Source organism: Saccopteryx bilineata, chromosome 2, assembly GCF_036850765.1.
Source record: "Saccopteryx bilineata isolate mSacBil1 chromosome 2, mSacBil1_pri_phased_curated, whole genome shotgun sequence".
Lineage (NCBI taxonomy): Eukaryota > Metazoa > Chordata > Mammalia > Chiroptera > Emballonuridae > Saccopteryx > Saccopteryx bilineata.
The window spans coordinates 378904603-378932118 of record NC_089491.1 but is presented as its reverse complement, the minus strand read 5'-3'; the positions used below and the strand labels follow the sequence as shown (position 1 = coordinate 378932118).

Sequence of the window (27516 nt, the reverse complement as noted above, 5' to 3'; positions counted from 1 at the left end):
GTGCACTGTTGGTAGGCATGTAAATTGGTGCTGTTGCTGTGGAAAACGGCACAGTTTCTCAAAAAGTTAAAAACAGAATTTATCACGTGATCCAGCAATTCCGCTTGGGAGTATGGACCCAAAAGAAGTGAGAGCAGGGACTCGAGCAGACATGTACGCCAATGTTCATAGCAGCGTTATTTTTTTTGTTTTTTTAATTTTTATTTTTTGTACTTTTCTGAAGTTGGAAACAGGGAGGCAGTCAGACAGACTCCCGCATGCGCCCGACCGGGATCCACCCAGCATGCCCACCAGGGGGCAATGCTCTGCCCACCTGGGGCTTCGCTCTGCTGCAACCAGAGCCATTCCAGTGCCTGAGGCAGAGGCCACAGAGCCATCCTCAGCACCCGGGCCAACCCTGCTCCAATGGAACCCTGGCTGTGGGAGGGGAAGCGAGAAACAGAGAGGAAGGAGAGGGGGAGGGGTGGAGAAGCAGATGGGCGCTTTTCCTGTGTGCCCTGGCCGGGAATCGAACCTGGGACTTCTGCATGCCAGGCTGACGCTCTACCACTGAGCCAACCGGCCAGGGCATAGCAGCGTTATTAACAACAGCAAAGACAGACAACCCAGATGTTCTTCAATGAATAGATATACACAATATTGTATACAGGGTGGAGCAAAAGCAGGCTTACGGTTGTTCGTATGGAAAATAATACAGTAATTAATAAATACTAATACAAGAATAAGCTGTGTTTTGTGTACTCACAAGTGTAAATACAATATTATTCAGCCTTATAAAGGGAAGAAATTCTCACACATGCTGCAATGGCGATGAACCTTGAAAGCATTGTGCTAAAGCAAAATAAGCCAGATACAAAATAACAAGTATTGCATGATTTCATTTACATGAGGTACCCAGAGTAGTCAGTCACAGTCACAGAGGCAGGAAGTAGAGGAGCGGTCGGTTGCCAGGGGTCGGGGGGAGGGGAAGTGGGGACTGGTATGTGTACAGAGTTTTAGTTTGGGAAGATGAAAAAAGTTCTGGAGAGGGATAGTTGCACGACAGTGTGAATGGACTTCATGCTGAGGAACTGCACTCCTAAAATGTTTACAACGGTACATTTTAACTATGTCTGTTTTACCACAAGAACAGAAAACGGTTCTCTTTGGAGCATGAGACTGAGAAGAAGCATGAAGCAGAGCACAGCTTTTTGTTAAAAAGCCTTTTGCTTGTTTCATTTTCCTAAGACAGTGTACATGCTTTATCTTAATAAGATTTTTGTTAACAGGCCACGGGAGGCATCCTGACTAGCACCATTGATGGCGTACAGGGACTAGTGTGTTCCGTGAGGCTTTCGGTCTAAAGCAGTGAGTGTGAAGGGCTTACATAGGCCAGCAGCCAGCCTCGGAGTCGGAGCTGGGCTGAATCCAGCTCTGCTTCTTTGTCTCTCAATGACCTTGAGCCAATGTCTTCCCTCGGCTGTAATTTTCATAGCTCTCTGCTGTAATGGACAGTTTCCAAGCAGTGCATGAAAAACATCTCCTGTAAAGAATTTTCTTCACTGTATGTCTGAGAAGGGAGTGGTGTTATAAGAAATAGGGCAGTCACGAAGGAGAGGTGGGAGAAAAGGAGAGAATGCTGGCAACCACATGGAGAGGAGAGGAGAGGAAGATGAAGATGGGAGTTTTATTTTTGAAAAAAGAGATGACAGTGACTTGGAACATAATGCTTACACTTTACCAATTAGATCCAATACCAAAACAAAACAGAATAGTAGCCAATACCCCCCCCCCCCACAAAAAAACACAAAAACCTAGTAAAAATTGTTCTAGACACTGGCTGGGCAGCTCAGTTGGTTGGAGCATCATCCCGATGTGCCAGTGTTGCGGGTTCAATTCCTGGTCAAGACACATACAATGATTAACCAGTGAATGCATAGATAAGTGGAACAGCAAATCAATGTTTCTCTCTCTCTCTCTTTCAAAAAGTCAATGAAATATATTTAGGAAAAAATTGTTCTAAAAATGAATGTTTCTGATTTTCAAATGGAAAGTGAAAATAAGGGATTTGTTCTGAACTGCTGTGTAGAGTAAAATTATTCTGATCACAACTAATAATTGATGGCAGACACAGGCAGATGTGATCTTAAACAATCTATATTTTCTTGCTGACAGCCCTAAATCGAAAAGCTAAATAAGCTGCAATCTCAGCAGCTGCCAAAAGTTGTGAAAGCCTGGCTTTCATAAAGAGTGGAGGACAAAAATCTTTCTTTGCGTGATGCCATTTTTAGCTTGAATCAAAGTCAAGAGCTGAAGTTAACTGTAAAGTCTTGGATAAAGATTTAGTGTCTCGAAATGTTAAAACCAAACCAAACTTATCTTTCTTTCCCCATTCATGGTTTAACAGACATTCACTGAGTGCTGACTTAATGCCAGGCACAATTCTGGGAGCTCAGACCAGAGATATGAATGAGACAGAGCATCTGTCCTCAGGGAGCTCACTGCACACCAGCCCTAAACTGGCAATGGCAGGCAGTATGGTCAGTGCTGTGGGAGAGGGGCACAGGGGACAGGCACCTACCCTAGGCATGTCACAGAAGGTCTTACAGAGCTGTGAGCCGAGTACTGAAAACTGAGTAGTGTATTAGTTTCTTATTACTGCTTGAAAAAATTATATAAATATAGTGGCTTTATTCTCTCACAGTTCTAGAGATCAGAAGTATGAAGTGAATCTTTTTTTCTTTTGATGAGAGGAGATAGAAAGAGAGGAGGGGGAAGACAGAGAGGGGAGGGGAGTTAGAAAGAGAGAGGAGGGGAGATAGAAAGAGAGACTCCTGCATGCCCCCCAACTGGAATCCACCCAGCATCTGGGGCCTGTGCTTGAATCAACCAAGCTATTTGTAGCACCTGAGGCTGACACACTCCTACCAAGAGGTATCTTCAGTGCCCAGAGCCGATGCGGAACTAACTGAGCCATTGGCTATAGGAGGGGAAGAGGGAAAGAAGGGAGAGAGGGAAGGGGAGAGAAGCAGATGGTTGCTTCTCTTGTGTGCCCTAACTGGGAATCAAACCTGGGACATCCATATGCTGGGCCGACACTCTACCACTGAGCCAACCAGCCAGGTCCTGAAGTGAGTCTTATGGGACTAAAAGTGTTGGCAGGGCTGGTTCCTTCTAGAGGCTCCGGGGGAGAACCATTCTTTGTCTATTCCAGCTCCAGGTACTCCTTGGTTTGTGGCCACAGCACTCTCATCTCTGCCTCAGTGGTCACAATGGCGCCCCTTCTATGTTCAACCTCCCTCTGCCTTTTTCTTTTTAAATTTATTTTATGTATTGATTTTGGCGAGAGAGGAAGGGAGAGAGAGACAGGAACATTAGCCTGTTCCTGTCTGTGCCCTGACCAGGGATCGAACTGGCAACCTCTGTGCTTCGGAACAAAGCTCTAACCAACCAAGCTCTCTGGCCAGGGCTCCTTCTTTTTTTCTTTTCTTTTTTTTTTAATAAATAAATTTTTATTAATTTTAATAGGGTGACATCAATAAATCAGGGTACATGTATTCAAAGAAAACATGTCCAGGCTATCTTGTCATTCAATTCTGTTGCATACACATCACCCAAAGTCAGATTGTCCTCTGTCACCTTCTATCTAGTTTTCTTTGTGCCCCTCCCCACCCCCTCCCCCTCTCCCTCCTTTCCTCCCCCCGCCCCCCATAACCACCACACTCTTGTCCATGTCTCTTAGTCTCGTTTTTATGTCCCACCAATGTATGGAATCCTGCAGTTCTTGTTTTTTTCTGATTTACTTATTTCACTCCATATAATGTTATTAAGATCCCACCATTTTGTTGTAAGTGATCTGATGTCATCATTTCTTATGGCTGAATAGTATACCATGGTGTATATGTGCCACATCTTCTTTCTTTTTTTTTTTGTATTTTTCCGAAGTTGGAAACGGGGAGGCAGTCAGACAGACTCCTGCATGCACCCGACCGGGATCCACCCGGCATGCCCACCAGGGGGCGATGCTCTGCCCATCTTGGGGCATTGCTCTACCACAATCAGAGCCATTCTAGTGCCTGAGGCAGAGGCCACAGAGCCATCCTCAGCACCCGGGCAAACCTTGCTCCAGTGGAACCCTGGCTGCGGGAGGGGAAGAGAGAGACAGAGAGGAAGGAGAGGGGGAGGGGTGGAGAAGCAGATGGGCACCCCTCCTGTGTGCCCTGGCTGGGAATCGAACCCGGGACTCCTGCATGTCAGGCCGATGCTCTACCACTGAGCCAACCAACCAGGGCCTGTGCCACATCTTCTTTATCCAGTCTTCTATTTTTTTTTACAGTGATTAAAGCCTTTAAGCAAACTCTTGGCCAATACAGCAAGAATCCACAAAAGAATAGTGTCCTTAACTGTTCACCAAGTCCAAGTTGGCCCCAACACCATGCCAAATCCCTGAAAAATGCAACCCAACCACAGTTCAGTCTGTTAGGAGCTGTCACAAGGAGCAGGAGTCCAGGAAAAGTCCACATCCAGGAAAAGTCCGCATGGCACTGGAATTGTTGTCACAATTCTATACTTTGCAGCTCACGTCCAAGTCCCAATGACTGCTGCTTCTAGCTGGTAATGATTCAGGTAGACTGGAAAAAGCCATTTGCAGCATGTGTGGAGATGGAGCTTCTGTTCTCCTCTGCCTGGAGAGGTGAGACCAGGTTGCTTTTCCCTGAAGCTCTGCGACTGTGGCTTGGTAAAGAGAACCTTGGGATACACTAAGCTGGGTAGCAAAAGTAGATTCATAACAGAAGTTGGCAAAGGAGTAAAGAGAGCTCTAAATTAGAAGTAGGTCCCAGCCTGAAATATGAGTGGGGCATTGAGGAAGGAGGAATAAAGGAAACACTATATATTAAACAAAGCAGCAGAAAATAGGACTATCAACATCCACACAGAGATCTTCGAGGGAAGAATTAAAAACCTGACTATTCAGGCAAGACATAGTTAAGAGGCCCTTGTGCAAATGAGATCAGTTTACCTGCTTCTTGGAAGAAATACCCTACGCTCGTCCCCAGTGTTGCAGATGGGGCCGATGGCCCTGGGCACCTTCAGTCTTCAGTGGCAAAACCCAGCTTTCTGGGCAAGGTTAGGTCATAGGTGGCTGGATCAGGGCTGGAAGAGACTGAACCCTCCCTTAGAGGAGCGAGGGGGAAGCCTACCTTCCAGTGTCCCTGTTTCCTCTCAGCAGAGGCATGTAAGCCTGGCAGGCTTTAGTTCAATGACCTTCCTTTCCACTATTGAAGCAGGACCCAGATGGCATCCTATGAGACCCCTTTGGGGCGTTGGAGCCTTTAAGGACGTATCCTAAAAGCTGGTAGTTCCCCTGATCTCTATTGGGCTTTTTCTGCCTCTAGGTATCTTAAAAGCCATGCTCAGAAGATCTCGCTGAGGGGTTTGAGGATCTCCATCTGCCTATATAAATCTTTTCCATTTGGAGCTATTTGGAAAAAGACAAAACAGTGTTATTAGCTGGATCAAATAAAGAAGGTAGTAGTTTGCAGGAGAAAAAGATTTGGTGTCTCCTGTTCATCAGTATTCAAAAAAATTTTTAAATTTTTTTAAGTAAAAAGCATGATATGGTTAACCGTAGGAGTTCCAGGATATGACTCTCCCCTTTTAAAATTTTTTTAATTGGCCTGACCAGGCAGTGGCGCAGTGGATAGAACGTCGGACTGGGATGCGGAGGACCCAGGTTCGAGACCCTGAGGTTGCCAGCTTGCGTGCGGCCTCATCTGGTTTGAGCAAAAAAAAAAAGCTCACCAGCTTGGACCCAAGGTCGCTGGCCCCAGCAAGGGATTACTTGGTCTGCTGAAGGCCCACGGTCAAGGCACATATGAGAAAGCAATCAATGAACAACTAAGGTGTCACAACAAGAAACTGATAATTGATGCTTCTCATCTCTCTCTGTTCCGGTCTGTCTGTCCCTACCTATCCCTCTCTCTGACTCTCTGTCCCTGTATAAAAAAAAAAAAAAAAAAAAAAAAAAAAAAAAAATTTTAATTGACCTTAAAATATTTTCTGAGTACACTTTAATAATACCTTGACTTTAAAGATTGTAAGAAATACACATAATTCGAAAGGTTTGACAAAATACAGTAAATGCTTTGCTCCATATGCAGAAGCATTGTCAGTTTAACCAGTTTAGGAAATCCAATAATAGAACAATGCATACAATGAGCTACAACATGCTTAGCAGCCTCTCCTGTTCTGACAGAGGTTACTATAAATCCAGAATATGTATCCACTGTAACATGGACATAGGACTGTTTGCCAAATGAAGGTATATGAGTAACATCCATTTGCCAAAGCTGTCCTGGTAGGGGTCTTTGAAGGTTAATTCCAAATGAAGGGGCAGGTTGTAGTATAGGATCCCTTGGACAGGATTTCCCAATCTGCCGTGCTGCTTCCAGAGAAAGTTGAAACTGTTTACACAGGGCTGCAGTGTTCTGGTGATGAGTAGTATGAGACTGAATTGCTATATCTGTCATGGGTACTCCAAATAATTTTCTTTTGGGTAGCTTGATCAACAAGGGCATTCCTAGGCCCTGGCCGGTTGCTCAGTGGTAGAGCGTCGGCCTGGCGTGCAGGAGTCCCAGGTTCGATTCCCGGCCAGGGCACACAGGAGAAGCGCCCATCTGCTTCTCCACCCCTCCCCCTCTCCTTCCTCTCTGTCTCTCTCTTCCCCTCCCACAGCCAAGGCTCCATTGGAGCAAAGTTGGCCCGGGCGCTGAGGATGGCTCTGTGACCTCTGCCTCAGGCGCTAGAATGGCTCTGGTTACAACAGAGCAACAACCCAGATGGGCAGAGCATCTCCCCCCTGGTAGGCATGCTGGGTGGATCCTGGTTGGGCGCATATGGGAGTCTGTCTGACTGCCTCCCCTCCTTCTGCCTTTCTTATAAGGACACTTATAACTGCATTTAGGGTCCACTTGGATAATCCTGGTGATCTTTCCATCTCAAAATCCATAATATAATCACATTGTAATTTATTCAACTCTTCCCCTTTCAATAGATTTGGACTTTACTTTAAATGCAATCTTAATTATATATTAAGGACTCATATACATTTGCATCTGGTTCCAGACTGTCTGTGTTGTTCCACTGATACTTGCCTATGACAATGCTAGACTGTTTTGAGTTTTATTATAAGGTCTAACATCTGGTTGGGCAGGATCCTTGTGGCAAATTTTTTATTTCATGGAAAGTTCTTGGCAATTCTTGTACATTTATCCTTCCATATTAATTAGATTTTTCTCCTCTTTGTGCATTTTAAGATAATTTTTACCTAGTTCTGAAAATGAAACAGGAAGCATTTGATATCTTGCTACCCAGCATTTGTTATCAGTTTTAGCTCAAATAAACTCATAAAAAAGAGAAGAGAGAACCACCTGACCCATTGTGCCCTGACCGGACAAGCCCAAGGTTTCAAACTGGTAACCTCTGCATTCCAGGTTGATGCTCTATCCACTGTGCCACCACAGGCCACACATTTTCATTTTTTTTAAAAATCTGGAATGCTGAAGTCACCAGTTTGAAACTCTGGTCAAGGCACATAACACAAGCAAGCAATGAACAACTAAAGTGAAGCAACTATGAGTTGACACTTCTCACTTCCCGCCACTCTCCTCTCTCTGTAAAATCAATAAAGAAAATCTTAAAAAGAGAGAGAGAACAAAACAGCCTCTAAAATCTCTACCTTTGAAAACCCTTAAGACGAAGACCCCGACTCCTGGGAGCATGTGGGGGGCCTTCCCTCTCCCCCACTTCTTTTCAGGCACATTTGTCTCTCCTGGGCTCTAAGGACCCTTCTTTGGCCTTTATAACTTGTTTCCTAAAGCCCGTTTTTCCTACCTCTGTGACTTTCTAAATAAACTTTCTGTTATAAAAAAGGAAAACGGCCCTGGCCGGTTGGCTCAGTGGTAGAGCGTTGGCCTGGCGTGCGGAAGTCCCGGGTTCGATTCCCGGCCAGGGCACACAGGAGAGGCACCCATCTGCTTCTCCACCCCTCCCCCTCTCCTTCCTCTCTGTCTCTCTCTTCCCCTCCCGCAGCCGAGGCTCCACTGGAGTAAAGATGGCCCGGGCACTGGGGATGGCTCCTTGGCCTCTGCCCCAGGCGCTAGAGTGGCTCTGGTCACAACAGAGCAATGCCCTGGAGGGGCAGAGCATCGCCCCCTGGTGGGTAGAGCATCGCCCCTGGTGGGCGTGCCGGGTGGATCCCGGTCGGGCGCATGCGGGAGTCTGTCTGACTGTCTCTCCCTGTTTCCAGCTTCAGAGAAATACAGAAAAATAAATAAATAAATAAAATAAAAAAATAAAAAAGGAAAACAGGAACAAAATGAAAATCTTGTTAGGATTTCTAATTATAATTGCTTTAAATTTGAGTTTATTTGGGGATGGGCTGATTTATAGGAACATGATATTACGACTCTACATATGGATGTATTTAAAGAAAATCCATAAATTTGTTTTAACTAAATAAGTAACCTACATAAATTAAACTATATTTATAGTATATAAAGTATTATAAAAAGTACTTTGGGGGCTCCAGCGATCAAGGGCTGAGTCTGTCTTTATTTTATTCCACCTCTGGCCATGATGACAAGTCACGAATAGGGTCCCGCTACCCTCGGAGAGGTTGGATCATGTTGCATTGTGCTATTTGGGTCCTTGACACATGTTCCCATTTTATTCTCCCTACTCTACAGAGGGAGAAACAGAAGTTTGGAGAGGTGGATTGATGGGCCGGGGTCACAGTAAAACTAATAGTCACAGTGCTGGCCTGCTGCCCGTGGTTAGGAAGGGGTCGAGAGGTGAGAAGAATCAGCTCCCCCTTATCCCGGGTCTCGATCTTTTGGTTTCTCAAGGGCTGTTTGGTTGCTCCCCTAAACAGCCTCAACGTGCAGGCCAAGGTGGCACTTGGTGGGGGGCTGCAGCACAGGGCCAGTCTACCATCCCCCCAAGCTGCTAACAGATGACTTCACTTTCTCATGAATATGCAGGTGTACAGTCTTAGGGATGTAAAAAAATCTTTCTCACAGTGAACAGCTGCTGTCAGTTCCTCACTTTGCGGCCTCGCTTTTCTGGGCTGTATCTCTTCTTGTTTGAGTCTGCGCCATTCTCCTTTGTGCCTTTTCTTTTCTTTCTTAAAAAAAATTTTTTTAAATTGACCTTTTGGGAGAGAGAAAGAGAGAGGGAGAAACATCGATTTGTTGTTCCACTTATGCACTCATTGGTTGATTCTCGTATGTGCTTTGACCAGGGCTTGAACCCTCAACTATGGTGTATTGGGAGGATAGTCTAACCAACTGATCTTGATCTACCCAGCCACGCACGGCCTTTATGTGCCTTTCACGATTTATTCTTTCTTCCTAGGCTTCTTCTTCCTGCCATGATGGATATGACCCACCTTCCTCGGAATGCATTTACTTACTTGCTGTGACTGTCCTAAAAAAGTTAAATAGATGTACCTTTTTGAGCCTCAATTGCTTCATTTGTAAAACTGAAATAAGATCTGCTGTATATGACTGTTGTGGTTAAGAGGAAAAACACGTAAATCACAGCCCTAGGACACAGAATACACCTATTATATGCATTAGTCTGATGTTATCATATATATCTGTACAGCCCTGAACATTCACACACAGATTTTATCTATATATGTTAAGACCCTTTTCCTTTCCTTTTTTTTTTTTTGTTTTGTTTACAGAGACAGAGAGAGTCAGAGAGAGGGATAGATAGGGACAGACAGACAGGAACAGAGAGAGATGAGAAGCATCAGTCATCAGTTTTTCGTTGCGACACCTTAGTTGTTCATTGATTGCTTTCTCATATGTGCTTTGACCACGGGCCTTCAGCAGACCGAGTGACCCCTTGCTCGAGCCAGCGACCTTGGGTCCACACTGGTGAGCTTTTGCTCAAACCCAGATGAGCCTGCGCTCAAACTGGCAACCTCAGGGTCTCGAACCTGGGTCTTTCTGCATCCCAGTCTGACACTCTATCTACTGCGCCACTGCCTGCACAGGCTCTTTTCTTTTTTTTCAGAGACAGAGAGAGAGTCAGAGAGAGGGATAGACAGGGACGGACAGACAGGAACAGAGAGATGAGAAGCATCAATCATTAGTTTTTCATTGCTGTTGCAACACCTTAGTTGTTCATTGATTGCTTTCTCATATGTGCCATGACCGTGGGACTTCAGCAGACTGAGTAACCCCTTGCTTGAGCCAGCGACCTTGGGTCCAAGCTGGTGAGCTTTTGCTCTAGCCAGATGAGCCCGCACTCAAGCTGGCGACCTCGGGGTCTCGAACCTGGGTCCTCTGCATCCCAGTCCGATGCCCTATCCACTGCACCACCGCCTGGTCAGACTCTTTTCTTTTTTTAAGTGAGAGGAGGGGAGATAGATTCCCACATGTGCCCTGACTGGGATCTAACTGGCAACCCCCATCTGGGGCCGATGTTCCAACCAATTGAGGTATCCTCAGCTCCAGGCAACGCTAGAACCAATCGAGCTACTGGCTTCACGAGGGGAAGAGGGAGAAAAGGGGAAGAGGGAGGGGAAGAGAAGCAGATAGTTGCTTCTTATGTGTGCCCCGACCGGGAATCAAACCCAGGACATCCGCACGCTGGGCAGACGCTCTATCCACTGAGCCAACAGGCCAGAGCCTATTCTTTCTACCTTATATAATAGTTATTTGTGTTGAGTATAGGCTCCTGGGCAAGGAGGGGGCAATGTGGTTAGGGGAAATAGGATGTAGTAAAAAGAAACAGGATCTGGAAACAAAAGATTTGGGTCTGCCACTCAACCAACTATATGACTGAGGACAAGGTATTTCTCTTCCCTGAGTTTCTTCCTTTGTAAAAGAGAGATACACAGCCTGTCCAGGCAGTGGCGCAGTGGATAGAGCATCGGACTGGGATGCAGAGGACCCAGGTTCGAGACCCCGAGGTCACCAGCTTGAGTGCGGGCTCATCTGGTTTGAGCAAAAGCCCACCAGCTTGAACCCAAGGTCACTGGCTCCAGCAAGGGGTTACTCAGTCTGCTGAAGGCCCACGGTCAAGGCACATATGAGAAAGCAATCAATGAACAACTAAGGTGTTGCAACGGCAATGAAACACTAATGATTGATGCTTTTCATCTCTCTGTTCCTGTCTGTCTGTCCCTGTCTATCCCTCTCTCTGACTCTCTCTCTGTCTCTGTAAAAAATAAATAAATAAAATTAAAAAAAAAGAGAGCTACACAATCAAATCTCCCATAGTCTTTTCATGTACATTATCAAAATAAGATAATAGATGCTCTAGGGCTTTAGAGATTGCCAAGTGCTGATGTCTTACTTTCCAATTGCCCTCGTCTGCTTCCTAAAGCTCAGCACAGTGCCTGGCTGGGGCCTAGACGGGTGTGCACAAGGATTTGTTAAAAGAGTAGGCCACTGCACTGACTTTATTTGGTCTTCACATTTCCCCTCTGAGATTAGCCTTAATATCCCCATTTCAAAGGTGACCAGACTGAGGTTTGGAGTGGGTAAAGGTCTTTAGTCATTAATTCAACAAACACCTGAACAAGCAACTACCATGCATCAGACACTTAGATACTGGGGATACAAAGACAAAATCTCTGTCCCTCACAGTCCAGAGTGGAGGGCAGACACATAAAGGTAAATATAACACACACACTGATGCAAATAAAAGATAACACAAGCACATTATGAATTATAGCTAGTATTTATTGGGTTCTTACTAAGTGCCAGTCATTGTGGCAAGCTCTTCCTGTGTTTCATTCATTCAGATCTTCTGCAACTCTATCAGGTAGATACCATTCTTATGCCTGTTCCTCATATATTCATAAATAAGGCATAGCAATTGCTTAAAGTTTCATAAGTAGCCAGAGGCAGAGCCAAGATTAATACCCCATTGCTCTAGTGCCAGAGGCCCCCACCTTAGCCACCAAGCTCTACCACATCTGCTAATAAGGCAGCACATAGGGCATTGTCAGAACCCCAGGGAGTTACCCTTGACTCAGTCTGGGGTTCACCTGGTGGTTGGGGAGATTTCCTGAAGGGCTGCGGGAATTAGCTAAGCAGAGGTCGGTAGGAAAGGTAGAGTCATTTCAGGAGGGGGGAAGGAGAGAAAGCCACCTACTAGAGGTCTACACAACATCCCAGGCAGGGGCTGGGGTTTATGAGGAGGCAGCAGAAGCAGGCAGGACCCAGTCTACAGAGGAGAGTGATCCATACCCTTGAGGTAGCTGGAGGTTCGAAGGGTTTTAAGCAGAGGAGAGAACTGGCTAGATTTTTAGAAACGTCATCAGGGCAGCTCTGTAGAGACGGATGAGGGGAGGAGAGACTCAGAGTAATCCCAGGCACGAGCTGATCGCGGCCTGGACAAGGTCTGGGCCGCGAGGAGGCGATAAGAGACAGTCAGAGGATGATGATTTGGGGATTGTTAAGAGAAGACAGGGACCAATTTTTGAAAGACACAGTTTCGGTCCTAATCCAGGGGAATGGAGGTGATCTCATAAAGTCAGTTTTGGATGCAGCCCTGGTCTTCTGGCCCCCATTCCCGTGCCGTTTCGCCTCCTCGCGTGGTCAGCGACGATGCCCGCAGGCGCGCCCCAAGTCACCCTAGGGAACGCAGCTGCCGCGTCTCGCGACCCAGCTCGGAGCCTTGAACCCCACCTCTCTGGTGTTGGTGACGACTGCAGTGCACTGTTCTAGGCGCCAGAGGGCGCTCCCGCAATTGCTAGGGACATTCTGGCCCACCCCGTCTCAGTGGCCGCGGAAGGTGACGTGGACACGGAAGTGGTCGTCGTCGCGACGGCACCGGTGGGAGCGGGGCGAGGGGATCAGAGTGCGGCCGGCGGGCAGACGGGCGGCCGAGGACGCAGGCGTTATCGGTCGGATGCGAGTCCGCTGAGCCGACGCACGGCTTCTCAGGCATCTCCCTGCGGGTCGGAGCACCGGAGCCGGGACCCGCTCAGCCGGCGTCACCATGACCAAGGCCGGGAGCAAGGGCGGGAACCTCCGCGACAAGCTGGACGGCAACGAGCTGGACCTGAGCCTCAGCGACCTGAACGAGGTCCCAGTCAAGGAGCTGGTTAGTACAGTCGCGCGAGGTCAGGCGTCCACCCAGGCCTGGTGCTGGCCCTTGCGTGGGCCACCTCCTTTCCTATGCTTCCGTTTTCACGTCTTAAAATCAGGTGGGGAGAGTGGGACTGAGCCCCCGGGGAGGCGGCGTCCGCCTTCCTCGGATGTACACGTGTCACTTTGGCGCAGTTCCAGAAGATGGGGGTGGGGAGGGGGCTGCTTATCTGGCCTTGGGCTTTGGACAGGTCAGGAGTGCATCTGCCCCTCCGGCCCCAGGTAGGCGCCCACAGAGCGGTTGCTCGGTGTATTCGGAGAATGAATGAACAAATGAATGAATGACTAGGTCCAAACATAGGCCTCGGGGTAAGCCGGGGTGTGGTCCAGAACCCGGCTTTCCTAGGAAGTCGGCAACCCCAGCTGGCCGCCCCAGCCCCGAGGCGTACTTCCGTGAAGAAGGGGAGATCTCATTGTTGGCAAGGTCTCTTGCCTGCTGGGCTGAAACTGACCAGAACCCCGCGCTGCCGGGCCCCATCTCTCCAGGCCCCTACTCCCACACTCCCACCCAGGAAACAGGCCTGAAGCCCCTCCCTGGGAGATGACACGACTAGTTGTCAAAGTGGAGTGAGCTGTTCAGCCTTGCTTTTCCCACCTGGTTCCCTACCTGTGCCCTCCTCGCTGGCTTCACTTGGGATGAGGTAGACTTTTCTCACTGCCTTTGGCACTTCTTGATCCAGTCTTCCCTCCGCCTTGGCTGTGGAGTATAGAGGTCAGCACAGGATGGCCAGTTAACATGTCAATTCAATAGCTTAATAGCTGAGTGCCCTTGGCAAGCTAATTAACTTTTATGCCTAGATTTCCTCATTTATGGAATGGTGATTATAGTTCCCATTTCATAGAGGTTGCAGGGGTTCAGTCACACTCAAAGGTGAAATATGTATTTGGCAGGTAGCAAATGCTGACCCTTGTAGCTATCTATTTTCATGGCTTTCTTCCCACTGTAATATCTAAAACTTTTTTAGGTGGGCAGACTTTATTCTTGGAATGGCTTTCTGACATTTGGAAAGTACAGGTTGGCCTAGGGTCCTAAACTGAGTGTTTGGCTTCTCCCCCCCCCCCCCCAAGATGGCCAGCCTTGTTTCCACCTGCCCCTGGGACTGCTATTTGAAACCGATTACTCCAGGCATCTGGTCAGCGCAGCATTGCCCCTAGGGAGAAGGCAGGGTCAGCTCTACTGAGCCTCCAGTCCTGAACTCCAGGGAAAATGGAGATGGGCCATGAGGGCCTTGTTTTCACTTTGATATTCACTCATTGACTCATTCATTCAGTCGTGAATCAACCAGTATGCATGTTGAGTGCCAGGAAGGCCTGAACTAGAGATTGTGGAAATTGCATATCTATATTAGACAAGTCGCTGCCCTGACATCTAATCAGGAAGGGTGCTACCGGAAATAATTAGAAGTGCTAGTATTTAAGAGTTTCTTAGAGTCTGTGTTCTTTCCGTGGCTGTTCCACAGCCAAGCCCCTGTTCTTTGCATTGTTCCCTAGGTTGGGGTTGACTGGCTCACTTTCCCTCTCCTATCCCTGGGGACGTTGTTATACTTCAGTGCCTTTCCTAACCATGGGAACTGGTAATGCTTCCTTACCAGATGTCACTGAATCATTCCATGTGTTGATTTGACGTTTTGTCCTCATTCCCTTTCCTAGGCCGCCCTTCCAAAGGCCACCATACTGGATCTGTCCTGCAATAAACTGACTACTCTACCGGTAAGATTGGCAAGCGAGCACGATTTCTTCTAGAGCCCTGATGCTTCGTCTTTCGGTTTGGGGGAGTTGTGTCATAAGGCGTAATTTCAGGATAGGCCTGCAGGCAGGCTTCAACTAAATCTGAGTGTGTTGGGGGCGGAGTGGGGTGGCTCATCTCAGTGGGAAGGGAAGCAAGGTAGGAGGAGCCTTGTTCTCTAGAATAATGGGAAAATCAGGCCAGAGAAAACTAAAGTCAACAACAGGATGCTGGCTGAGTCAGTTTATTGGGTTCATCTCTTTTTTTTGCCATATTTTATTACTTTGAAAAATAGTTTACCTCCCTATTGCATAGAAGAGGCTGGAGACCTTTGTAAATTGCTCTACATTTATTTGTTTGTTTTTAGTGAGAGAGAGGGAGATACAGGAAGGAAGAGATGAGAAGCATCAACTAATAGTTGTGTCACTTTAGGTGTTCACTGATTGCTTTCTCATATGTGCCTTGGCGGGGGAGCTCCAGCCAAGCCATTGACCCATTGCTCAAGCCAGCAACCTTGGGCTTCAAGTCAGTGACCCTGCACTCAAGCCAGTGATCTCAGGGTTCTGAGCCTGGGATGCCGTGTCCCAGGCCAACGCTCTGTACACGGAGCCACCACCCATCAGGCAGAGTGCTCTGCGTTTCAGGGAGAGAGCTCTTTATAAACAGCCTCCTTGTGTATCACTTAACAGGGAACAGGAAGAAGTATGGTTTTCTGGGGCTAGTGTGTCATTATCCTTTCAATCTTTAATTGCTTGAGATACTTTTCTGTTCAGCACATCCAATCTATAGTCAAATCCTTTTGTTTTTTTCTTGTATCAATTCTTTTGCTCCACCTGTGTAGATGCTGGAGTCATCCATTCAACCTCTCCTGGGTAGCAGCTGTTCTCTTCTCCACAGCAGTGCCTCTTTATACTTAGGCCTAAGTTTCTTGTCATTGTTGCCTTTCCCATCCATTACCCTGGTCTAGTCGCTCCTGCCATTCTCTTTTGGGCTCTGGCTCAGAAGTCAAGTCTCAGAAGTTGGCAGTTTCTTCACTAGTCATTAGTCCAGTCCCCTCTCGGTGTTTGCCTGGGTCTCACTCGCTGTGTGTAGCATCGTCCTGCAGCTCATCAAGAACCATTTCTTTTTTTTTTTTTAATTTTTTTAAAATTTATTTATTCATTTTTAGAGAGGAGAGAGAGAGAGGGCAAGAGAGAGAGAGAGGAGAGAGAGAGAAGGGGGGAGGAGCCGGAAGCATCAACTCCCATATGTGCCTTGACCAGGCAAGCCCAGGGTTTCGAACCGGCGACCTCAGCATTTCCAGGTCGACACTTTATCCACTGCGCCACCACAGGTCAGGCCAAGAACCATTTCTAACAGTGAAAAGGGAATCTGAAATCCCACTTCTTACAGGTAGTCTTTTCTGCTAATTAAAGAAGGGCAGCAATTCGCTGCAGCCTGACGCCTGCTGTGCACTCTGTTAGATGGTCACTCAGCACTCCTAAGTGTGCTTTTCAGTCTGAATTCAGTAGTCCTCCCTTTCTCTGCAGTGCAGGTCTCCTGGTCTGGATCCCCACGTCCCCAGAGAACACGAATAGTGCCTCATTAGCTGAGGTTGGAGCATCACTTCAGATTAGTGCTGAGCAAAGGCTTTAAGAGGGATGTTTTGAACTGTGCTGAAGAAGAGCCAGGATATGGGGAGGGTAGGTTCAGCCCCTTCCGTCAGTAAAGAACACTATGGGCCACCTGTGCCAAGGACTGTGCTAGGTGCTACGGAAATAAGAATAACACTGGGTATTCAAGTGTGGGAGAAGAGAATGGGTCCCCAGTCCACCCAGGAACAGTGGAGAGGATAGGTTAGAGGGAGAACTGAGGCCAGAGGAACCACACTTGTTTTGTGCCCATATTTGTGCTCAGCCCTTTTGCGTGCACATCTCACTGCAGCACCAGGAGTGATGATGCATACTGTGGCCATTTTTATTTGATGTGGAATAGCTGGTAAAAGGTGGAGTTGGGGTTTACACATTGGGGCCTCTGACTTGGGGCCTCGTGGACTGTTCCATCAAAGTGCGTGAGCCCAGGCTTAGGTGTTGTGTCTTTGGGTCCTAGTCGGATTTCTGTGGCCTCACACACCTGGTGAAGCTGGATCTGAGCAAGAACAAACTGCAGCAACTACCAGCTGACTTTGGCCGTCTGGTCAACCTCCAGCACCTGGACCTTCTCAACAACAGACTGATCACCCTGCCTGTCAGCTTTGCTCAGCTCAAGGTAACAGTTCCTGAACAGTTCAGTGCTTCATGGTCAAGTGTGGCAAAGGGCCCAGAGACTCATGGAGCATGTCTTAGAGAAAGGCTGACCGAAACAGGTCCTGCCTTGTGGCTCACCCCACAGCTGGGACCCAGAGGGGCTCTCTCCCTACTCACTTTGTTCCACCTGGCGGGGCTCTGTCTGTGAACTCAGGCTTAGCCAGCCTCTCTGCCCATCTCTGTAGAGTCTGAAGTGGCTGGACCTGAAGGATAACCCCTTGGATCCTGTCCTGGCCAAAGTGGCCGGGGATTGCTTGGATGAGAAGCAGTGTAAGCAGTGTGCCAACAAGGTAAGCATGAGGCTCCCCGGGGCGTCCTTCACACGCTGTCCTGGGACTTGCTTCTGCCTCTGCTCGTTTTCCCACCCAGGGCACCTGCCCTGGTACTGATTAAAGTGCCAAAGTCTCAGTGACATATGTCTCCCATGAACTTGGTCGGCAAAGAGACGTTTGTTTCTGTTTCTGTACAAGTAGAACAGTGCTTTAATGCAGAACTTCCAGTCTTAAGAAACTAGAACCTTCCATGATCCAACATTTCAGTCAACTGTTGTTTAAATGGGACGGGGTGAAGGGCTGTGGCTTTTCTGAGGCATAGTTATTGTAGGAATTTTGATAATATAAAGGCGTTAATATTTGTGAGTTTCATAGCTATTATCAGACATGTATCCTTTACAGATCTGGCCTTCGATTTTAGTCACGGCAGCATGGAAGGCAGACAGGGCCAATAACCGGGAAGCGGCTCGCAGTCTCTTTCAGAACAGTGCCGTACCCGTCTCGCAGCAGCTCCCGCCTGTGGCCATTCTCTCCGCCCCAGCTTTAGAACAGTGTGCTGCGGCTTCAGCTGAGCACCAGATGACTCTGGCTATGTTTAGGGGGCATGGTGAACAGAAAGGACTTAACTTTGAATGCTAGAATTAATGTGGGTGAAATGTGTGTATGGTGGGGCTCTGTATGAATCTCAAGAAGAATGGCCTTTCTTTTTCTGTCATTAGCTCAGGGCTTCTTAGATAGTTCCATCATCTGTATCATCCATTGGTACAAGAAACCAACAATAAAGTTAAGGCAACCAAGTAGCCAAGGCAATAGTTAGCTCTTAGCTGAGAACAGTGCAGGTGATCAGTAGAACCGTGATTTGAAAACAGAGTGCTTTAGGAGTGATGTTTGTTTCAAAGACCAATAGTAGCTACCGTTGATTCTTCTCCCTTTGTCCTACATTGCTTTGTGTTTCATCTCATTGTCCTCCTAACCCTGGGAAGTAGGTATTCACATGTCTGACACAAGACACCTCATTGTGCACGTGCCTTTTATTGGTCCATTTATTCGTTCAACAAATAATACATTGAGCCTTATGAAATTGCTGATCGTCTACAGCAGGTGTCCCCAAACTACGGCCCGCGGGCTGCAATGCGGCCCCCTGAGGCCATTTATCCAGCCCCCACTGCACTTCTGGAAGGGGCACCTCTTTCATTGGTGGTCAGTGAGAGGACCACTGTATTTGGCAGCCCTCCAATGGTCTGAGAGACAGTGAACTGGCCCCCTGTGTAAAAAGTTTGGAGACCCCTGGTCTACAGCTTTGTGACCCATAGAAATAATTTTTATTGAGTGCAGAGGTCTTTGGTGTATGCATACGTCCTGACCAAGCTCCAGTAGCACAGTGCATTGTGGAGCTGGTAACTGAGGCCGTGTTCCCAGCACTGCGCCCTGGGCGGCCCTGCAGCGCACCTCTAGGCACTGCAGGTGCGGCAGAATGAGCTCACTTGTCTCCAGGAGTTAGCTTAGGTCTCACCTCCTGGGTGCATAGGTTAGTCATAGTAACTGATCAGCTCGGAACACAGTAAAGCCCTTCTAAAACTAACTTGTTAGTTCAACAGTATTCGTCAGGCGCTTACTGTATGCTGTGGACTAGGACAGGTTGCCAGATCTGCTCTCTAGAGGCTCACAGTCTAGGCTAGAGGAGTCTTCCAGTTCTGAACTTGCTGTGTTTTTGTATAATTAACTCCTGATATAGAGGTAGAAGGACATCTTTTTAACCCCCCAGATCTTTATTTAGCCAGCTGTACAGTCCTTAAAACCAACAGAATGGTTGGTGCTTATTTAAAATTCAGAGTTCAGAGTGAAGTGACATAGGGACTTTGAACTTGGGCTACCTGTGTCCGTCATGCTTTACCTTTCTCCAGATCCTGTAACACCTCATTGAGAAGCCAAATTTTAGGAAGCTTGATACCCTTCGGAGGGGTTTGACTCCTGAGTTACACGGGACAGGGTTCCTTGTGGCTTCAAACCATGCTCTTGGAGGGGCTGCTTTTGCAGGCCAGACCCTGAGCCCTCTCATGATGGGCATGTGCGTGTCTGAAGTGTCCACGAAGTAAAATAACTACATTTGAATACCTATCTGTCCTGTAGGGTGTCTGGTGCAGTAGTGAAACACAGTTTGCTATCGACTTACAGAGTGAGAAGAAGGGAGAGAGAGAGGGGAACCTCAGTTTGTCCCTGTATGTACCTGGCTGGGGACCAAACCGGCAACCTCTGTGCATTGGGACGATGCTCCAACTGAGCCATCTCACCACGGCTTCCTCTCTTTTCTTATGAATGCAGTCAAGAAGATGAAGTAAAAAAAGCTGCAGTATTTATAAGCATATATAATGCCAGGGGCTATGTTAAACAGCTAGTACAAGTTTATGTAGCAGGCCAGAGAAGTCTTATCTCTGTTTCCCAGATGAGAAAATCAGCTCAGAAAGGTTAAGTCACTGGCTAAACTCACACTGTTACTAAGTAACTGGTAGAGTCAAGATTGTGTTGGGCTCCAAGCTTGCACTCTGTCCCCTACATCCAAGGAATTTTAGCTTCTAAAAAATACAAACAAACTTAAAAAAAAAAAGTCATTTACCTCCTCCCCTGACCATGTGTATGGGGAGAATCTCTGAGGTGGTGTCAGTGAGAGGTCAGCCGTGCCTGTGTTGGTGAGGGTTCAGAGGGCTCAGGGCACCAGTGGGTCGTGTCGTGTTGGGGCAGAATGGCCCCTTCCCTTTCTGCTAGACTCTCCTACCCCTGGGTGAGTGAGCGGAACAGGCTCTGCTCTGGGAACTCAGAAGACCCAACGTCCCAGCTGTGCTGCTGTGAGCCCTGAGACGTGGGCGGAGCACCCTCTCAGTCTCAGTGTTCTTCCTTTTGAATGGGAATCAAGTCAGCTGTTCATCAAACGTGTACTGAGTGCCTGTAATTAAGTAGCTAAGCTCTGCTTGCTGCAGACAGGATCCTAGTTCCTACACTTAGGAACTCACAGCCTTAGAACTGAGCTGGGTAAGAGACCGCCCTAGGACTGGGGGGGAGGCCAAAGAAGAGAGTCAGGACAGTGTCTTGGGGAAGACACCGCTGTCGCTGCTTGTCAGAGAGTTTCTGCACATCAGAGACTATAAATGGCAGGGTTTTTCAGATCCAGTTGTCATTGTGTTCACACTCTCTTCCTGACAGCTATAGTGAACTGGGCCCATAGACAGTGAACTGGGCTCATAGACTCTTCTCCAAGGACCGGCACTAGGTTAGGAGACAGGCTTGCCTCCAGGGCCGAGGAGAGCAGTCTTTGAGACTTCCTCCGAGCGGACGTGGAGCCGCAGAGCCCGCGCGTAGTTGAGCGCCCCTCTGCCTTTGCAGGTGCTGCAGCACATGAAGGCCGTGCAGGCGGATCAGGAGCGAGAGAAGCAACGGCGGCTGGAAGTAGAACGAGGTAGGTGGCCAGCCCTCCTCTAATCACCTCTGGGTCCCGATCCCAGCAGCTGGTTCTGCTTCAGGAGCTGAACCCAGGAGGGGACTCATGCACAGCAGTGGGGCACAGTGAGGTGGCAGACAGTTCCATCTCTCTGTGACGCGTCTCCCTCCAGTCCTGGTTTCTCCACTGAGCTCCAAAATCAGGTCCAGCTGCTCGTCTGCCGGTCTGCTTGGAGGATTAATAGGTGTCTCAAATTAAACATGGCTAAAACAGGTCACCGTTAGCCCCTCACAGTGTCCCCCAGAATAGAAATTCGCCATCCCTGCATCGTTCAAGCCAGAAATTGGAGAGCTGTCCGTGGTTCCTTTCTTCTGTTCCTCCTGTATCCGGTCTGTCAGCGCGTCCCGCGTGTGACTGTTTCTCCACCTCGAGTGCCACCGCCGGGATCAGGCCGCCATTCTGTGGACGACTCGGGTGCCTCCTACCCTGACGTCCTGTCTCCATGCTTGTGCCTTCTCTGCAAAGACATTGCCCTTGCAGCAGCCAGACAGATCTTTTTCGCACAAATCAATTACGCTGCCATTCGCTGAAAACCCTCTGATGGCTCCCAGTTCAACTTAGAATGAAATTCAAGCTCAGTAAGATGCCCGATAAGGCCCACCACAGCCCTCGCATCTCCGGCCTCGCTCCACACACACACAGAACGCAGTTAACCTCAGCCACACAGACCTCTGCTGTCGCTGGGACACTCCGGGCGCAGTCTCGCCTGCGGGCTTTGTTTGGTTTCCTTTTCCTCCGATCTTTCCACGGCTGGTGGTTTCCTGTAATCCCTCACGTCTCTGCTCCAATGTTGCCTTAGATTAACCTCAACCCTTTCCTAGCCCCCCAAACCAGACGAGCCCTCCCTCCTGTCATTCTCCACACCCTCAGTGACTTCCTTCGTGCCACATAGGACTACGATTTTTACTATCTGTTCACTTGTGGGTCGTATGTCTCATTCTCTAGAAAGTAGATGACTTGGCCCCTGGCCGGTTGGCTCAGTGGTAGAGCGTCGGCCTGGCGTGCAGGAGTCTGGGGTTCGATTCCCAGCCAGGGCACACAGGAGAAGTGCCCATCTGCTTCTCCACCCCTCCCCCTCTCCTTCCTCTCTGTCTCTCTCTTCCCCTCCCGCAGCCAGGGTCCATTGGAGCACAGTTGGCCCGGGTGCTGAGGATGGCTCCGTGGCCTCTGCCTCAGGCACTAGAATGGCTCTGATTGCAGCAGAGCGACGCCCCAAGATGGGCAGAGCATCGCCCCCTGGTGAGCATGCCGAGTGGATCCCGGTCGGGCGCATGTGGGAGTCTGTCTAACTGCCTCCCCGTTTCCAACTTTGGAAAAATACAAAAAAAAAAAAAAAAAAAAGAAAGTAGATGACTTGGGCACTAGAACCTGGCTTGTCCTCCCTGCTGTGTCTCGAGCACTGAGAACGAGGCCTGGCTCACAGGGCTGTGCCGCCTGGCTGGCTGGCTCCAGAGCCCTGACCGGAGGACTCCTGTGGTTAGAGGAGGGACGTACGTGGCACCAGTTGCAGGCAGCTCCTGAGATCAAAGCTCCCGTGGACGTACATGGCTACTGTGATGCCGTGCTTACTCTGACCACTGTTGCTTTCATTTCTTGACGGCACATGGTCTCTGGAGGCCGAGTGTCCTGTTCTTGGCATGCTCAGTGTCCAGCTGGAACTTGGAGCTTGTTTGTTCATAGAGAAGCGGTGGAAAGCTACCGTACTTATAGTGCTGCTATTTAGCTGCATGGTGGTTCAAATAGGTTTTTATGCCCTCGGAGGACATTTTGCCACCCCTTGTGGCATTCTGGCTTTGGAAAAATATACTTTAGATTTCCAAATCATTAATTTGGCAATGCATATTTAGACCCCTAATTTATAAGTTGGGTACTGCATGTAAACATCCTTGAGCTGGGAAGTAAATCAGAATGAGTTAAGTCTAGACATGACACACTATTAGTCTCGTTTTTTCAGGAAAACATTTCCATCGTGTCTGACTTTGAACCTGAGCGCTCACTGTCTCTTCTTGTCCTTCTCAAGCCACACTCCTCTCTGCAGCTTGGGGAGCTAGGAAGCCGGAGCACCTCCATTGTCTGTCCTCAGAGCTGAGTTGTATGAAGCTCTCCGTTGCTGTGCTTTCTGCATCAGTACCTTATTCGGGGGGAGCACTGGACCCCTCATCCCACACCTTCCTCATGCCCACTAGTTACCTCTAACCTCTGGAGCCTGTGGCTAGAAACCCCTAGTGAGTCCATTCAGCAGAGCCTGAGAGCATCTGATATTGTGGCGAAGCCCGAGACAGCTGTTTGCTTTTACATGTTATGTGTGACTCGTGGCATAGGGGAAGGGAGGCTGAATCTGTACTTAAAAACCTTTTTTTATTGATTGATTTTAGAGACAGAGCGAGAAGGGGGAGAGGGAGAAAACGGGAAGCACCCATTTGTTCTACTTCATTGTACATTCATTGGTTGCTTCCCGCATGTGCCCTGACTGGGGATCGAACTCACAATCTTGGCATTTGGGGATGACATTCTAACCGACTGAACCAACCAGCCAGGACTGAATCCATACTTTTGTTTTTATTTTTAAATTAAAAATTTTTTTAATTTTTTTCTTCTTTTCCAAGTGAGAGGAGGGGAAATAGACTGCTGCATGTGTACCAACCGGGATCCACCTGGCGACCCCCCATCTGGGGTTGATGCTCTGCCCATCTGGAGCCATGCTCTTAACTGAGCTACTTTTAGCGCCTGAGGTGCACACTCCACGGAGCCATCCTCAGCGCCGGGCAGATGTGTTCATAACATGGCTGCAGGAGGGGAAGAGAGAGAGAAGTGGGAGGGGTGGAGAAGCAGATGGGCACTTCTCCTGTGTGCCCTGACCGGGAATCGAACCCGGGACATCCATATGCCAGGCTGACGCTCTACCACTGAGCCAACCAGCCAGGGCCTGAATCCATACTTCTAATCACTCAGGGAAGCGCACTGGATGGTGTGGGGAGAGAAGCCATTTTGGGGTGCACTTTCTTGCAGAGGCTGAGAAGAAGCGTGAGGCCAAGCAGCGAGCCAAGGAGGCCCAGGAGCGGGAGGTGCGGAAGCGGGAGAAGGCGGAGGAGAAGGAGCGCCGGAGAAAGGAGTACGACGCCCTCAAAGCCTCCAAGCGGGAGCAGGAGAGGAAACCGAAGAAGGAAACAAATCAGGCCCCGAGTAAGTCTCCCTCGGTTGTAAGGCTCGGGCAGGCGCAGTGGGGAGGCTTGCGCGTGTGCAGGCATGGGCGAGCGAGCGAGCTTGCAAACTGCAGCCCAGGAGAATGTCAGGAGGTCTGCTTAGGAGGAATGCGGGACTCTCCAGGGAGTGAGGGCCCAGCTGGCTGGTTTCCGCGGAGCCACGTAGGCTGTTTGGGTCCAATGTGGCTGAGAGCATTACCTGAACAGGGAGCTGCACTTTTTGTAAGTTAGATTCTAAAATCAAAGAGAAAGGTGAAGGTCACATGTGGTCACGTGATCCTTAGAAGTCCCTCACAGCATCTGCGATACACTGGGTGTTCAGAGTGCACGGTGCGCTCACTGAAGCCAGCACCGCCTGCAGTTTTCTCTTCAAGTTGGAACAGATCACTGTCTTTTTGCTTGAACACCAGGGGAATCACTTGGCCTGTGTTCAGGGAGCCATGTTGTATATAATAAACACGTTGTGTTTGCCTGAATGTGTCCAGTTGGGTTTGTGTAGCAGTGTGTGTGGCTCCATGTACCGGGAGGACTGTATAGTCTGGGCCAAAGGGGACCCCGAAGCAGAGGCACCTGACAAGGAGGGGCTCTGGGGGAGGGAGGCCGGGCGCCCTGTCCCTGCTCGCCCTCACTGGCGTTGAGCATTGAGTGTCTCCAACCTCACCAGCTATTTCCTTGTGTAAAATCAGGGTCTTACCTCCTTACAGAGAAGTGATAGAGTAAGTGAGAAAATCTATGTGACAGGATCATGAATTCTTGGCCATGTGGGTGCTCAGTCAGGTTTTTCAAAAATTTTGCCTAAATATCTCAAAATCATTTTTTTCTAATTGTAAATGTAATATATGTGTTCACTGCAGAGAATTTAGAAAAGTCTTCTATATATCAGAAAATGGCAATCACTTATAATTCCCCATTCCCAGCAGTAATCACTGTTAACAATATGGTGTGTAACCTTCCAGGTGTTCTTTTTATGTGCATCTTATACTGTATAATAACAATATTAGTAAATCTCAAGTGTTTCCGCAAGTGGACAGCACTGTAGCCATACCTCCTGATAAGCCCTGCCCCCGATCCCAGGGGCCTGGATCATCGTCATGTTATCCAGAACTGGGGACTGTATACACCGCGTGAGGTGTCCAGAATGAGTTCCAGTTCTGAATGTCCTCCCTTGAGAACCAAGGAGAAGGCGTTTATATTTCAGTCTCTGCAAAGTTTTTGAGAGCTCAGACGTTCTTAAATCAGTTTTCTCTTCAGGCTTGGGGCGTTTCATTATGAGGAGGGGTGTATGTAGATCTGCGTAGACAAGAGTGGCATTGGTTGGTAGTGTGGGTCTCCTCAAAGTGACTGAACTTTTTTGTCTACTGTGGCTTTGTCACCCTAGAGTCCAAGTCCGGCTCTCGGCCCCGTAAGCCGCCTCCGCGGAAGCACACCCGGTCCTGGGCTGTGCTGAAGCTGCTGCTGCTGCTGCTCGTGTGCGTGGCCGGCGGGCTGGTGGTGTGCCGTGTGACGGAGCTGCAGCAGCAGCCCCTCTGCACCAGCGTGAACGCCATCTACGACAACGCGGTCCGGGGTCTGCGCAGCTACCACATCCTCCAGTGGGTCCTGCAGACCGATCCTCAGCAGTGAGCTTGTCCTCAACACCTGCTGCCTCCCAGCCTTGGAGCTTGGATTCCTATGGAATTGGGTTCTGGTGGACACAACCTCTTTTTAGCGTCAGACCTACCTGCCATCGTTAAATGGCTGTTGATTGGTACTTGAGACCTCCTCTCTGTAGGACTTCTTTGTTCCTTAGTCAGGGTTCCCTGGTGGAATAAGAAGTGGAAGGTGGGGAGAGGAAGAAACCTGCATGCCTAAAGGAATAGGCTTGGGGGTGGGGAGAGGAAAAAACAGAGCCTTTTCTAGTTCTACAAAGCTGTGTAAAGGCAAGGCTCGTGTCTACTAAATGGTCAGCTGTCACTACATTTATACTTTTGTATGTCACACACCCTTTCTTTCATTCCTCCTAGGTAACCAGGGCAGATCAGGAGGCAGTAGGTTGTTATTGGGGACTAGTGGTACACCATACTCAACAAATCTAGCCTAAATTGGAGGCAAGGGGCATACCTATTTTCTTAAGGACCTCAGGCATTCAGACATTTTAATGACTACAGAATCTCAGGCTCAGAAAGGGACTTCAAGACTGTCCAGTCCAATAGAACACTTGCAGATAAGGAACTTGAGGTCTTCTGTGACTTGCTTACAGTCTCCCAGCTAGTCTGAGAGCTGGACTCCCACTCCAGTATCCTTTCTTCCTTTCTTTCTCATCATTTTGCTTTACTTATGATGTCCTGAGACAACAGATCTCACACCAGAATTAATTCTCTCTCAGCCAGAGTCTGGGCTCTTTCACGTGGACAGATTCATGATCCACAAATAGAAATCTCATAGCCATGAGGGCCTTGGGCAGCTCCTGTGGAGTCCTGCCCCTACTTGTGTGGCTTTCATAAGATGCCTTGATTTTAAGCATTAACTCCCTGATTGTCAGTAAATAAGAAGGCAGACCCTTGCAAAGCCACACTGTCTGTGACAGCTGTTAGTAACTGGTGTGACTAAATACCTCAGAGGCAACCTGAAAACTCAATGTCATAGACTGAGGTTTAGAATTGTTTGATTCTAGACCTAGAACTAGACCTCATGCAGTGAAGGGAATCAAGTAGCATCATGGCATTAAAAGTGGTCAGGAACTGGGGTGACTGGCACAGTCAGGGTAGGACTGCCACTCATCTGCTAGAGGAAGCGTCTTCTTGCTCAGTGGCCGCCTTTGCTTTATCTTTGACAGTAGCTGAATGGAGGGACCAGAACTGGCCATGTCACAGTGCTCAGTCACTGAAATCTCCCGATGGCAAGCTCCTTGCCTCTCGCCCAGAAGAGCAAGAACCTGTTGTGGTTCAGAGATGAAGAGGATGGGGTCCAGCTCTTTTAGCCATAGTGGCCCAGCTGGACAGGACTGCCACTGGACTGTCCTGATACTGAAAGGAAGGACTTGCATCCCCAAGGATAGCTCTGCTGCCTAGGCCCACACCTTACTCGGGATCACTACACATTCCTTTAGTCTTCCTCCACGCTTCAGAGCCATTGGTACAAATGCTTTATTGAAACTAAACACATAGTACATAGCATAAGACAGAGAACACAGAAGCCGGCATAGTGGCCCGAGCGTCCCCTGGCTGGATGAGGCAGCCTTGGGGTCAGAGGAAGGCTGGGCACACCCAGCCCTGCACAGCCAACCCGCTGAGGGCAGCTCACCCATGATCTCAAGATTTGATGTGAGGTTCTTTTGGATTTCTGCAACTATTAAATACGTGTCTGAATGGTCTGTCTGTGTTCCTTGTGCTTGAGGCTGGCTGGGG

General features: G+C 48.6%; 1 protein-coding gene across 1 annotated transcript; it reads left to right on the top strand.

Moving 5' to 3' along the window:
• Window positions 1-12789: 12789 nt before the first annotated feature.
• On the top strand, window positions 12790-27482 carry LRRC59 (leucine rich repeat containing 59). Its single transcript, XM_066263937.1, has 7 exons — window positions 12790-13107; window positions 14802-14861; window positions 16966-17124; window positions 17348-17452; window positions 20813-20885; window positions 23937-24110; window positions 25509-27482. Exons 1-7 carry the CDS (start codon window positions 13003-13005, stop codon window positions 25751-25753), a joined length of 921 nt encoding a protein of 306 aa, XP_066120034.1. The 5' UTR covers window positions 12790-13002; the 3' UTR covers window positions 25754-27482.
• Window positions 27483-27516: the final 34 nt, after the last annotated feature.